Genomic DNA, 14,403 nt, shown 5'->3' on the forward strand with positions numbered 1-14,403 from the left:
ATATATATTCTAATTGGATGGAGTAAATTTTATAAATATAATTAAATTAAAGTATATAAAATTGAAGAAAAATAAAGAAGATAATAGAAATAAAATTAACTTATAATATTATGAATCATATTTAGTTTTTGTTTCACAAAATTGAAATAAAGAAATATATATATGTACTTGACTTTAGATTTTCAATCTTTATGATGAATTATTAATTGACAAAAGTGAAATTAAATGATAAAAGTATACATTCTAATTGACGGAGTACATTTTAATTATAATTATAAAATTAAAATTAAAGACAAACATAAAGGGAATTTTTTGAAAGTGAGTTATATAGATAAGATAAGTGTGGTACATTAAATATGCCCTGCTCCATATCTTCTTTTCGTTAAATTTCAATTCCCCGCTCTTTTCATTATTTTTTGGGTCTCTCTCTCTTAAAGTAACGTAGTATTTTACTATTTTTTTTTTCAAAAAAAGTAATGTTTTGTTAATATCAAATTATATGATGAAATAATAAAAAATGAATTAATTCAATTAAAAAATATTGCCTTGTTACATGTTTTTGAAATATATTTATCTACAACACTCCTTTAAGATTGGATTAACTGATTGCTTTTTCAATTTATTACATTCAGACCAAGTGAAATTTATTATATTTAAAAAGAAAATCATAGTATGAGATTGTATTAATTATAGCATAAAAATTCTCATTTACAATCTACACTATTATGAATTTCAAATGGCGAGTCATAACATAAAAACTTTCACTACAACAAAAATTATTTATTCGAATATTAAATTATATATAAGGGTAGATGGTTTTATAATTAGTGAATATTTTTTTTTCTCAATTTAGATATTTTAAAAGTCCACTATTACTAGTTTTGTATAATATATATTTCTATTACCAATTACTAATTTATCTAAGTAAACCTACATAAAATTATGAAAATCGATGATATACTACGAAAGAGATACAACAAAATATGCATAATAAGGTTTATTAATTAATTATTACATTTCTTTCGTAAAAAAAAAATTAATTACTACATTTCTTGATTGACTAATTAGCATGAGATCATGAAAACATGAGAAAATCTCAACCCAAAGAATTTAGATAATTTATATTAAACGGGAATAATGACAGCGGCGTTAACCCCTTTCTTCTCCTCCCATCGGCGACGGCCGGAAATCCACATCGCCGCCCTCGAGAAACCCTTGATCACCCTAACTCCGCCAATCGCCACCGTCAAATAATACAACACCAACCCCACAGCATCCGCCGCCTCCACGTCCATCTCGAGCTCCGCCCTGGCCCACGGCAGCACCGCCAGCGCCTCCGCCTCATCCCTCAGCCTCCTCCACCACAGATTACCAAACCCCGCCGCCAATACCACCTCCTCCACCCAGCCAAAGCCCTCGCGCGAGAATCCGATCACCGTCTCGTCCACCACCGGCGCCACCACGCTCCGCCGCCAGAAAACCGTCATCTCATGCAGCCCCAGAACGAAAACCACTCTTATCGGCGAAACCAGATTTCCGACCGCGAAACCACTTAGCTCCGCGACGTCGGCGGCGCGGTGAATCCCTAAACTCAGACAAACTTGCATCAGGAAAATCAGAACCCACCCGACGCATAAGCGACGCCGTTTGTGCAATTTGAAAGATGGTCTGTCACCGTTGAAACCTCGAACAAGAGCTTCGACGGCGACGGCGATGACGAGGAAGCTGAGGATTAGCGTCGTGTCGCTGCGGAGGAAAAGAGACGTCAAGAAGGAAATTTGGTGATCCTTCACGGTGGCGGCGGAGGAGAAGTAGCGGGCGGCGGAGAGGCGGGCGAGGAGGAGGAAGGAGAGGGGCAGGAGGAGGCTGAGGAAGGTGGTGGCGAGAATCCTGCCACCCTCGGCGGCTGCGCCATGATTTTCCATTTTTGAGTTGGGATTGAATCAGGTTAATTGTTTCAGATATGGCATATATTATTATTTGAGATAGGACGTGTTCAATTATATATGATGAATTAGGAAGAGACAATTTGACTGGATTATTAAAATTAAGGTAGTCTCACATGTTTGTGTAATAATCCATCTTTTCAGTATTATGGATTATGGTGATTGATTACTGAAAAAGATTTTGAATAAATAATATGCAGTCGGATTATATTAAAGGGTAAATATTATTTTGATCATAAACTATTTCCTTATTATTAATAATTACTATTTTAAACTATAGAAAATATATTTTTTTCTTAAATTATATATAAACTATTTTTTCTGTATCAATTTTCTCTTCCGCCTATATGCAATAAAGACTTCGAATTATTATTATTATTATTATTATTATTATTATTTGGTTAGTATCCTCCGCCCATAAAGTGGCATAATTTGCAGATTGAATCGTACGTGCTTTTAATTGATGGTGTGAAGTCTTGAAGTGTGGATTAATTGTTAAAGTAATGGGCTAGGCACACAAATTTTATGAGAAAAAGAAGAAGAAGATTATTACTCTGTATTAATTTTATACATTTTGTTTATTTCCTCCAATTCTTGAATTATTTCAATCCTAAGCTCATAATCACGTGGGCTCATGCTCAAAATCCTACTATACACTACCTACAACTAATCAACTATAAATAGCGGTCTGCATATAAATTTCAAAATACATCAAATTATAATTGAATAATTCAAGAATTAATTAGAGAAAAATTTAATGTGAAAATAAGGCCAAGATCCTTTGCGTTAAAACTTGAATCAAACAAACATTTCATCCAAAAACAAAGAAAGTTAAAGTGATGCGGATGAAGAGGAGGAGCAATAGCGGCAGCACGAGGTTGAGGAAGGTGGTGCAGAAGATTCTGCCGCACTCTTTCACGGTGTCGCCTCACATGGCATTGCTTAGCAATTTGGAATATAATTAATTAGTTGACATTTTGCGAAGATTAATTACTCTTCTTGAATTAATAAGAGACAAATCATTGCATATTTTATTCGATCGATAGAACGTGAGAGTAATATATAAGTTTGAGTAAGATTTACGACTATTTTAGGTTTAAAATAGATTCTTGCAGGTAAGTAAATGATTAAGACAGCTGAGAAAATAGTAAAATGCAGTATATACTCACTTCCTCCGTCTCAATTTAAATGGTGCACTTCTTTTCGGCACGAGATTTAAGAAAAATAAAATTGTAGTATAAAAGTATGTAAAGGTATGTAGGCCACATTGTTTGTGGTGTAAAAATTATTACCAAAAATAGAAACGCACTATCTTAGTTGGGACGATTCAAAAAAGAATACGCATCATTTAAGTTGGGATGGAAGGAATATATTAATATAAGGAAAATAAAAATATAAAAGAATAGTTGAAGATCTCTTTCCTGATTGATTGGTTCCATCGTGGGAAGCCATTGTTTTCAAATTGATTCAATATTGCACACAAAGTTAAAGGTGGTGGTTTAATTAACCGTTATATTTAAGTGTGCCTAACTTATGCGCAACTAAAGAAAAGAAAAGTACAAAGATTTCACTCTGTTTTTTCCTCTGCGAACCCTAGCCGCCTGGGGTTTTCAGGAGCGGTGTTTTTCTTCAAATCGGAACGGTGTTCTTCTTCTTCTCGGAACGGTGAGTTCTCCCCCATCTGGGGAGTGGTTTTCTCTTGCTGTCTTTTCCCTTTGCAAACTCTTTACGGCCTTCTATGGATTCGGAGGAAATTGCAAAGAGGGTGAAGGATCTCAAACTATCAACTTCTGAAAACAACAAAGCTGTTACTATTTCGACTTCGGATGCTGCTCGGGGACTCTCAAGAGTTAAGCGGATGATTATTGGTAAGATTTTTTCAGAACGAAATGTCAATCGTGAAGCACTGCGTGATAATTTACCGGCGCTCCTTAAGCCACGCGGTACAATGGAGATTGAACTTGTTGGTCGAAATGTGTTCGCGATTTCTCTGGACTTGGAAACTGATTGCGAACGAATAACAACAGAGGGGCCATGGCACTTTTTTAATGAACTTTTGATCTTGCAGAAGGCGAATCCATCTAATACTGCGCTTAATACGATTTTTGATCAGATTCCTATGTGGATTCAACTCCACAATATGCCTTTTGCCTACATGGATCACAATATTATACGGCGCCTTGGAGAGCAAGTGGGCTCTGTTATTGAGATTGATGATAATAAGGGCAGCTCCTATGTGGGACGATACGCCCGGGTGAAGGTGATCCGATCTGTGAAAGATCCTTTGGTTCGTTGTATCCCACTTAAGGTGGAATGAACTATACAGGAAGAGATGATCCTAGTGCTGTACGAAAAACTCCCTGACCACTTCTGTTTCGCGTGTGGAAAACTTGGCCATTTTATGCGTCATTGTGAGATGAGCCAGGAAGCGAAAGAAAACCCACAATTTGGTAATTGGTTGAAAGCGGGGCGTAGTCTGGATTATAAGAGGAATACTTTTAATCACATGCCAACCCCCAATACTCCGCGTGGCCCACCGGGGTTTGCGAGACCAAACTTTCTTGGACCTCGACCTCCGCCGCGGAGTTCGTTTGGGGAAAAAATCTCTTGTATTACTGATGGTGGTGAGGAGGCTAGTGGTTTGTTCAACTCTCTCAAAAACATTCAGCCGCCTATATCAAAGGATGATGGGGTTGGAACTATTTTGGTGTTACAAGGAAGTCAGGATCATAGCGGCAGCTTACACGCTATTTCTACAAGCAATAACTCTGAGTGTGTGATGTCTCCTGACAAGCACGCACAGGGACGAGAGGTTCTGGAAAACCCGCTTAACAGCTCAAAATCTAGCTCGGGTATGGTGGATATGGCTGTTGAATTTTCCACCCCACTACTCTCGCAACCATTAAGGCTGGAAAAACCGCAAAACTCGACACTTACCAACATAAACCCGTCAAAAGCAAATTTGTTTTCTCCCGCCAAAGTTTCTACAAATCCAAAAATGAAAGGCTGGAAACGGTTGGCTAGAACTATGAGCCCCTCTGTGGAGATTCTTTCTGGTGATGGAGGACAAGAGATGAGTACAGGCCACAAGAGACATGGGGGAGCTGTGGACAAGGAGGGTCAAAAGAAACAAAAAGCTAGCATGGTGGTGCAACCTGTGGACGTCATTAAGGTGGTCACCAATGAGCAAACGGCGGAGGCTGCCGAGCGCCCCGCCGATCGCCATGAATGCTATAGTCTGGAATGCGAGGGGGTTGGGGAGCTCCCACGCATTCCATGAACTCCGCCGGTTGGTTACCGGCTACTCCCCAAGCCTTTTGTTCATTTGTGAGACGAAGACTAACACCAGAAAAGCAAATTGGTGGAGGACTTCACTCAATTTTGATGGACATTTTGTGGTTGATTCAAAGGGCGCTAGTGGAGGCCTTATGCTCTTCTGGAAAAACCCATGCTCGGTTACTATTGGCAGTTTCTCTGATGGGCACATAGACTGTGTGATTAATTCTAATGAAGTGTTATGGCGTTTTACAGGTTTTTATGGTAATCCTGAGGTGCAGAAAAGGCCTCTTTCTTGGTCTCTCATGAAAAGACTTGCGTGTAGTGGTACGATGGATATACCATGGCTTTTGGGTGGAGATTTTAATGAGATTACCAAACGGGCGGAGAGTTGTGATCGTAGCCGAAGGTCGTGGGCTCAAATGCGGGATTTTAATACTGCAATCCAGTTTTGCGGCGTGAAATCTATCCCATGTGATTCTTCTTTCACATGGTATAACCAAAGACATGGAGATGATGCTCGGTTCTTGTTATTGGACAGATTCATGTGTAACAGGCTTATGGATGATGTTTTTGATTTTTCTACTGCCAAAGCTCTGGATCCTCATAGCTCAGATCACACTCCTCTTTTTATCTCGTTTTCTCTCCGAGAGAATCAGCGGGAGCCGGGCAATGGGTGCAAAAGATTTTTCTTTGAACAAAAATGGATGTTAGAAAAAACTTTTACGGCGGACTTCTTGGTTAATTGGCAATCTACTGGTGGGCAAGCTCTACACGAACGACTGAGAAGAAGCTCACGTTTCTTGGAGGTTTGGTCAAAAGAAAATTTTAATAGAACATCCAAAGAGCTTCATGAGCTCAGGAAAAAGCGGATTTCTCTATTCCGAAATAAAGCTCGGGTGAAGAACTTTTATAGGGAACTCCAAAAACTGACTAAAGAGATTGAAAAGCTTACCGAGGCAGATGAACTTCATTGGAAGCAACGTTCGCGGGTGAATTGGCTGGCTCTTGGTGACAGGAACACCAAGTTTTTCCATGCTTTCGCAAGCAATCGGAAAAAGAAAAACACTATTTCGTGCTTAATGAGGAATGATGGGACGGAAACTAAAAAAGAAAACGAGATGGCTGGGGTTGTGGAGGATTTTTTTGGTGAGTTGTTCCAATCAAGCTTGCCTCCCTCATCCTCTATTGATACGGTGGTTAATTCTTGTTCTCGGTTTTTGGGAGAGAGCCCTCGGGCTATCTTGGCAGAACTTTTCACAGCCGACGAGGTTCGGCGAGCTTTGTTTCAGATGCATCCACATAAAGCGCCGGGCCCGGACGGATTTCCACCTTACTTCTATCAAAAGTTTTGGGGTGTTATTGGTGATGGAGTTACTTCGGAAGTTCTTAACATTTTAAATGAGGGTGCTAGCATCAGCCATTGGAACAAAACCCTCATCGTTCTTATTCCAAAGACTACCAAACCAAAGGAGATGAAAAATTTTAGACCTATTAGTCTATGCAACACCTCGTATAAATTGGTGGCAAAGGTGTTGGCAAATAGGCTTCGGGGGGTTCTTCCTTATGTGATTGATGATTCTCAGAGCGCTTTTATTCCTGGCCGTCTCATTTCGGATAATATCATTTTGGGTTACGAGTGCATGCATTGGATGCGGAATAAGAAACATGGAAATGAGGGTTTCGCGGCGGCCAAGCTCGATATGAGCAAGGCCTATGATCGGGTGGAATGGAGTTTTCTTCGCGCGATGATGCTTGTTTTGAGATTCCCGCTTCATGTGATTGATTTAGTGATGCAGTGTGTTGCTACAGTGGAATTTTCGTTTGTGATCAATCGAAAAGTTTATGGTTCTGTGCTCCCGTCTAGAGGTTTGAGACAAGGGTGCCCTCTTTCTCCTTTTCTCTTTGTCATTGTTGCTCAAGGCTTCTCGTCCCTGCTACGAAGCTTCGAGAACCAGGGTCTGTTTAGTGGTATTAAAATGACACGGACATGTCCCTCCATTACAAATCTTTTTTTCGCGGACGACAGTTTGATTTTCTTCCGGGCGGTGGAACCGGTCACTAGGAGTTTTGGGGAGATTTTGAGAAAGTATGAAGCAGCTTCTGGACAGACCATTAATTTCGAGAAGTCTTCAATCACGTTCAGTCCAAATGTTGTTGCTGCGGATATTGAGATGGTTACTGATATTTTGGGGATTAAGGAGACTTCGGGGCATGCCCTTTACCTTGGTTTGCCTAATTTTATCCCTCGACAAAAAAAGCTCCAGTTTGAATATATTAGAGATCGAGTGGTGAAAAAATTTCAGAGTTGGGATTGTAAGTTTTTCTCTGCTGGGGGAAAGGAGACCTTAATAAAATCAGTTATTCAATCCATTCCCACTTACGCGATGGCGTGCTTCCGGATTCCGGTGGGTATTTGTGTGGACATTGAAAAAGCATGCAGTAGGTTTTGGTGGGGTGATTCGGCTGACGGAAAGAAACTTCATTGGGCAAAATGGGAGAGACTCTGCGAGCCAAAGACCAAAGGTGGACTGGGCTTCCGGCGACTTGTGCCGTTCAATCAGGCGCTGCTAGCCAAACAGGTTTGGCGTCTTATTAAAAACCCAGATTCTCTTCTTGCTAGAGTTTTGAAACAGAGATACTTTAGAGATGGTGATATTATGCAAGCTGAGATATCTTCTAATTGCTCGTTTGTGTGGAGGTCTATCTGCTGGGGACGTGAACTCCTTGATAAGGGTTTACGCTGGAAGGTGGGTAACGGTGCTTCAATTTCGGTTCGAAAGGATCGATGGATTCCGGGCCGGGGCGTTTGGCCGGGGTCTAGTGATTCTAATGGTGGTGAGAACATTTTAGTTTCGGACTTTATTTTGGAATCAAAGATGTGGAACAAAGAAAAATTGATGACTACTTACCCACATTTTATTATGGAGGCCATCTGCTCGATTGAAGTTCCCAAAGTCTTTAAAGAAGATGCTCGTTTTTGGGAGTTTGATGAGAAAGGCCGGTTCACTGTTAAGTCGGGGTATTTATGTGCCACTAACTTCTATTATCCACATGCTTCATCGTCTTCCCTTGCGATTTCCAAATGGTGGAAAATTTTCTGGGCTTTGCACGTCCCACCGAAGGTTCTTCATTTCATGTGGCGTGCCCTCCATGATCTTATTGCTATGAACCAGAATCTTGCTAGCCATCATGTTCCGACTTCGGCGATTTGTTTCTGGTGCAAGAAAGATTGGGGTTCTACTCTTCATGGCCTTCTTTGGTGCGATGTTGTTCGGTCTGCATGGAAGGAGACTGCGTTCTGGGAGCTTCTCAGAAAGTTTAAACACTTGGGTTTCTTTGACTTTTGCAGGATTATTTTTGAGGAGAAGGGAGAAGTTGGGCTGGAGAAGTGGTTTTTCTTCCTTTGGTTTTCTTGGAAGTTTCTTTGCAACACCAAACACGGCAATTCCTCGACGAATGACAAGCTTGATTTTAGAGTGGGGGAACGGATGCTGGACTCTTTTCAGAATGCCCGCCACCAGGTCACCATCGAGCATTCTCTCCTGCCCTGTGAAGGTTCTCGCCTCTGGTCCCCCCCTCCGTCGGGTGTTATTCGTCTCGATGTCGATGTAGCTGTCCGGGAAGAAGGTGTGCGAAAAGGGGTGGGTTTTATTGCTCGAAACTCAAAAGGGCAGATCGTGTTTGCCGGCTGTCAAACTATCAGCTACGCAGCCACCACTCTCATGGGGGAACTTCATGCAATCTTACTCGGAGTGGGTTTTTGCTTGGCAAATGATACAGGTCCGGTGGTGGTTTACTCCGACTCCCTTTTGGCGATTCATGTTTTATCTGACAAGCATCAAGGTAGCGAGTCTTTGTGTGATGACTTATGGGAAGCTTTTGCTCATGCTCGTGAACATGTGGTTGTTGATTTCCTTCATATGCGCCGTGAGGCAAACCGTGCAGCTCATGAGCTTGCACGGCTTTCGTTTTCTTTCTCTGATGTTATGATTTGGAAGGCCGATTTCCCGAATTGGCTTCTGGATATTGTAATTTCGGATGTTGATTAATATCATGCTTTCTTTTAGCCTCAAAAAAAAAAAATTAACCGTTATATTTCCGTGTACATTCGATATTGCATTTACTTTGTTTGCCTAATTATTAGGATGCATGGTTGAATATTTGTATCAATTAAGATTATGATTTTTTTAATCTCATCTTTTTATATGAATTGAGCAAAATTAATTTAAATGAAAAAAATAATTAAGCGTAAAGTTTTAATTTCATTTAAATAAATAAGAATTAATATTATTATTTTTATTATTAAGGCTCATTTTTTTAAGTAAACATCCCTTTATAGTTAATATTATCTAATTGGTACAGTAATAATATTATATTAGCAACCGTAAAATATAAAACGAAACACCATATTTAAAAGGAAACCTTTGTTGGAATATAAGAATATATAATGGAGAATTTATTTAATTGGTAGGAGGAAATTTAGAGAAATTGGTTGTGGACGTGTGTGTGCTTAATAATTTGAGTGGGAGGATTGTAGTTTGCTAACACAATCTTTCTTCAATTCACTTCATTCTAAACAATTGATACAACCTCCACATATATATAGTAGTCAAGTGAGAATTCTAGAATTCTCTTGATTTTTTCTATCTAGATTTTTCTACTTAAAATATCTTGATTCTAGATATTTCTAATACAAATATCTTCACTTACTTTTTCTAGAATTCTCTATATTTTTCTTTTAAAATATCTTCACTCAAAAAATCAAGTTTATTTTTATATTCCAACACTCCCCCTTAAACTTGATTTTTCATTCCGAGCAAACTTCTGAATTTGGCGAAATCCTTTCACGACGTGCCTTGCTTTATATCTTTCAACTTCACCTTTGGAATTCTTCTTAACCTTATGCACCCACTTGACTCCAATGGCATTGTGCCTTTCCGGTAGTGTCACGAGCTCACACGTATTATTCTTGTTTATAGCTTTGATCTCTTCGTCCATTGCAACTCGCCAATTTTCACTATTTGCTGCTTCAGGTTCATAATCAGCAGATAGGCAAAACAAGGTGAGATCTTCTAACCTTTCACTGTCTTCATATATCTCATCCAAATTCCTTGCTCGTGGTGTGGCTCTTTCATTTAAGAAAGATGGTGGCGAGTCTTCAGTAACTTGTATAGGTGAAGCTGGCGGAGTCACTACCTCTTGTTGGACTTCTCCAACTTGCTCGACTGTCCTTTCATCATCGAATTGTGGGATGAAGGTGAAGTCACCACTGGGATTAAAATCCCACACTCCTTCTTCGTCGAACTCCACATCTCGACTTATCATTGTTTTCTTGGTATTTGGATTATATAACTTATAGCCTTTAGAGTTAGAGTCGTACCCGATAAAGATGAATGCTTCGCTTTTATCATCGAGCTTCTTCCTTCTCTCATCTGGTACATGCACGTATGCTTTGCTCCCAAATACCTTTAGGTGAGAAATTCCTGGCTTTCTCCCGCTTCAGGCTTCTTGTGGAGTCATTCCCCACACGCTCCTTGTCGGCGATCGGTTGGACAGGTACACCGCGCACGCCACTGCTTCGGCCCAAAACTCTTTAGGCAGATTCTTCGTCTTTAGCATGCTCCTCGCCATCTCCATGATTGTCCTATTTTTTCTTTCCGCCACTCCATTTTGTTGGGGGATCTCGGAACTGTCAGGGGCCGCCGAATTCCATTTACTTCGCAAAATTCTAGAAACTCCTTTGATGTGAATTCTTCGCCTCGATCGGACCTCAGGGCCTTGATTTGTCGTCCGCTCTCCTTCTCGACGGCAGCTTTGAATTTCTTGAATGCATCAAATACTTCTGACTTCTGCTTCAAGAAATATACCCACGTTTTTCTAGAAAAATCATCAATGAATAGCAGAAAATAATTATTTTTACCGAGGGAGCTTGGCTTGATTGGCCCGCACACATCAGCGTGAATCAACTCCAGTGGCTTTTGAGCTCTTGAGCTTGACTCATTTGGGAATGGCTTTCTGAACTGCTTCCCGAGTAGACAACCTTCGCAGAGTTGATCGGGATGTTTGATGGATGGTAAGCCTCTCACCATCTCTTTCTTTGATAGCAACTCCAAGCCGCCAAAATTTAAGTGCCCAAACCGTAGGTGCCACAACCAAGACTTATCTTGGTAACACGCTTTCAGGCATTTTGCCATGTCATTTCGAATATTCAATAAGAACATTCTATTTTTAGACATTGGCACCTTGGCAATAAGATTATTTTTGCCGTCTCTTATTGAAAGGTTATAATCTCTCATGTGAATATCATAACCTTTCTCTAAGAGTTGTCCCAAACTCAATATATTATTCTTCATATTGGGCACGTAATAAACGTTGAAAATAAATTCATGATTTCCATTCTTCAAGCGAATTAAAATTTTCCCTTTTCCTTTAACTGGAATTTTAGATTCATCACCAAAGGAGACGTTGCCACTTACCGACTCATCGAGCTCCACAAACATGCTTCTCTTCCCGCACATGTGGTTGCTTGCACCGGTGTCGAGGTACCACGTGTCATCTCTTCCAGCTTCTCCTTTATATGCCAGAAGCACACTACCATTTGCTTCGCTCGTGTTCTCGGCATAATTGGCCCTTTCTTCAATTCTTACTTTTTTACTTCTGCACTCGGAAGCATAATGCCCAAATTTATGGCAATTATAACACTTTATCGAAGATTTATCGTACCTCGACTGCGGGTTGCTCCTCCCCCGACCATTTGTAAACTCATTTCTTTCACCATTGTTGACGAAGCCTCCTCGTCCTCGACCACGTCCACGTGCTCGGCCTCTGCCTCGATCTTTCCCTTGGCAACGTCCTATCTCGAATTGTCCATGGCCATTGCTCGGACCTTCTTCTTTCTCTTTCGGGCTTACTTGCAACTTTAAAAGTTGCTCTGAAATCTCTTGCTTCTTCTTTTGCTTCTCCTCATATGCTTGCAGCGACCCCAACAAGAGATCGATCGTCAACTCCTCCAAATTTTTAGTTTCTTCAATCGTCACCACAATGTGCTCAAACTTTGAGGTTAGTGACCGCAATATTTTCTCCATAATTCTAACATCCTCCAATTTTTCACCATTTCTTTTCATTTGATTAGACACCGCCAAGACTCTTGAAAAATAATCTGATATCGATTCGGACTCTTTCATATGCAAAGACTCAAACTCTCCTCTTAAAGTTTGAAGTCGTACCTTTTTAACTTGCTCCGCTCCTTTGCACGCGTTCTGGAGCTTCTCCCACGCTTCTTTGGCGGTACTCGCATTCGAGATCTTCTCGAAATCGTCATCCCCCAGCGCTTGATAAATGAGACAGAGAGTCTTCTTGTCTCTCTTTCTGGCGTCTCGCAATCTATCCTTTTGTTGTTGGGATAGTGCGCCCTCGTCCCGCGGCTCCTCGTAGCCGTTCTCCACGATCTCCCAAACGTCGTGGGCTCCCAATAGCGCCTTCATCTTGATGCTCCAATTATCGAAGTTGCTCTTGTTGAGCATGGGGACTTGAAACGATTGTAGGTTGGCCATTCCACAGGTAGGATTTTATGGCTCGGATACCACTTTGTTGGAATATAAGAATATATAATGGAGAATTTATTTAATTGGTAGGAGGAAATTTAGAGAAATTGGTTGTGGACGTGTGTGTGCTTAATAATTTGAGTGGGAGGATTGTAGTTTGCTAACACAATATTTCTTCAATTCACTTCATTCTAAACAATTGATACAACCTCCACATATATATAGTAGTCAAGTGAGAATTCTAGAATTCTCTTGATTTTTTCTATCTAGATTTTTCTACTTAAAATATCTTGATTCTAGATATTTCTAATACAAATATCTTCACTTACTTTTTCTAGAATTCTCTATATTTTTCTTTTAAAATATCTTGATTCTAGATATTTCTAATACAAATATCTTCACTTACTTTTTCTAGAATTCTCTATATTTTTCTTTTAAAATATCTTCACTCAAAAAATCAAGTTTATTTTTATATTCCAACAACTTTGTATATGTGAATAAGGGGATGACATGATGGTGCAAATTATAATTTTTATTCTTGCCGTTGATACGAGCAACAATTATATTTTATTCTTGTCGTTACTACGTGCAGCAATTAAACTATTTAACAAATATAAACCTAATTATTTTTAATTTGTTGTTTTAGTGAGGATATATTAATATTGGTGCAAATTATATCCTAGCTCAAATGACAAAATTGAGATATCCAAAGACTCTCTTTTATGAGAGGTCTTGAGTTCGATAAAAAAAATGCTACAGGTATATATATAATTTAATAGAAATGATGGTTGTAGGAGAGTAATTTATGTGCATGAACTATTATTTTTATATTCATATTAATTTGTCTCCTATCAATTTTTCATATATAATACTACATACTTTCTTCGATTATGAAAAGAAGGTTAGCACAAATTTTAAGAAAAATTAATTATTATATAGTGAATGAAAAGAGAATCAAGTTAAAGAAATTATTTCCAAAAAATGATAGGATATGTATTTGTGAATAAACAAAAATGCTACTCCTCTCGTCCCACTCTAATAGGCTAGCTCGTTTTTCTTTTTGAATTATCCCAACACAAAAGGCCCGTCTTTCATTTATTTATTTATTTTTAGCATAAATTAATTAGGACTTACTTTCGTGGAAGTATGCAGTATTATATTGTAGAATGATGCAATAAATACGTCGGATATTACAATTATTATGTTAAATTTTCATTGATTGGTCAGTATCATCCTTCCATAAAGTGGCATTAATTTGCCGACTGAATCGGCCTTTTAATTCACATATGATGTAAACTCAGCTGTGGATTAATTGTTAAGTACTAGGCCTCTAGGAGTATAATACAAACTAGCGCGTAATCCGTCGAATTTCGACGGGAAACTTTGTACATTATTTTTCATTATAGTATATAAAATGGTCTTTATATTAATTATTTTTAAATTTCATTTTTATTTAACTAAAATAAATTGCTAGTCCTATTCAAACTATAATAATCTTAACAATTTTTGTTAGTTATATGTTAATTTTTTTGTTGAGAATTAAAACAGATTGTCTTTTTATATAAATTTTTATGTGATGAAATAACATAAAAATTGAGGTTGGAGATTTTAGAAAAATAAGAAAATATTTAGGT

General features: G+C 39.0%; 1 protein-coding gene across 1 annotated transcript; it reads right to left on the reverse strand.

The window, feature by feature from the left end:
- Window positions 1-984: 984 nt before the first annotated feature.
- On the reverse strand, window positions 985-1,968 carry LOC131000365 (uncharacterized). Its single transcript, XM_057926238.1, has one exon. The coding sequence runs from the start codon at window positions 1,923-1,925 to the stop codon at window positions 1,125-1,127; it is 801 nt and encodes a 266-aa protein (XP_057782221.1). The 5' UTR covers window positions 1,926-1,968; the 3' UTR covers window positions 985-1,124.
- Window positions 1,969-14,403: the final 12,435 nt, after the last annotated feature.

Source organism: Salvia miltiorrhiza, chromosome 8 (genome assembly GCF_028751815.1).
Source record: "Salvia miltiorrhiza cultivar Shanhuang (shh) chromosome 8, IMPLAD_Smil_shh, whole genome shotgun sequence".
Lineage (NCBI taxonomy): Eukaryota > Viridiplantae > Streptophyta > Magnoliopsida > Lamiales > Lamiaceae > Salvia > Salvia miltiorrhiza.

Coding starts and splice junctions, on each gene's coding strand:
- LOC131000365 (XM_057926238.1), bottom strand. CDS start 1,925: ATGGAAAATCATGGCGCAGCCGCCGAGGGTGGCAGGATTCTCGCCACC.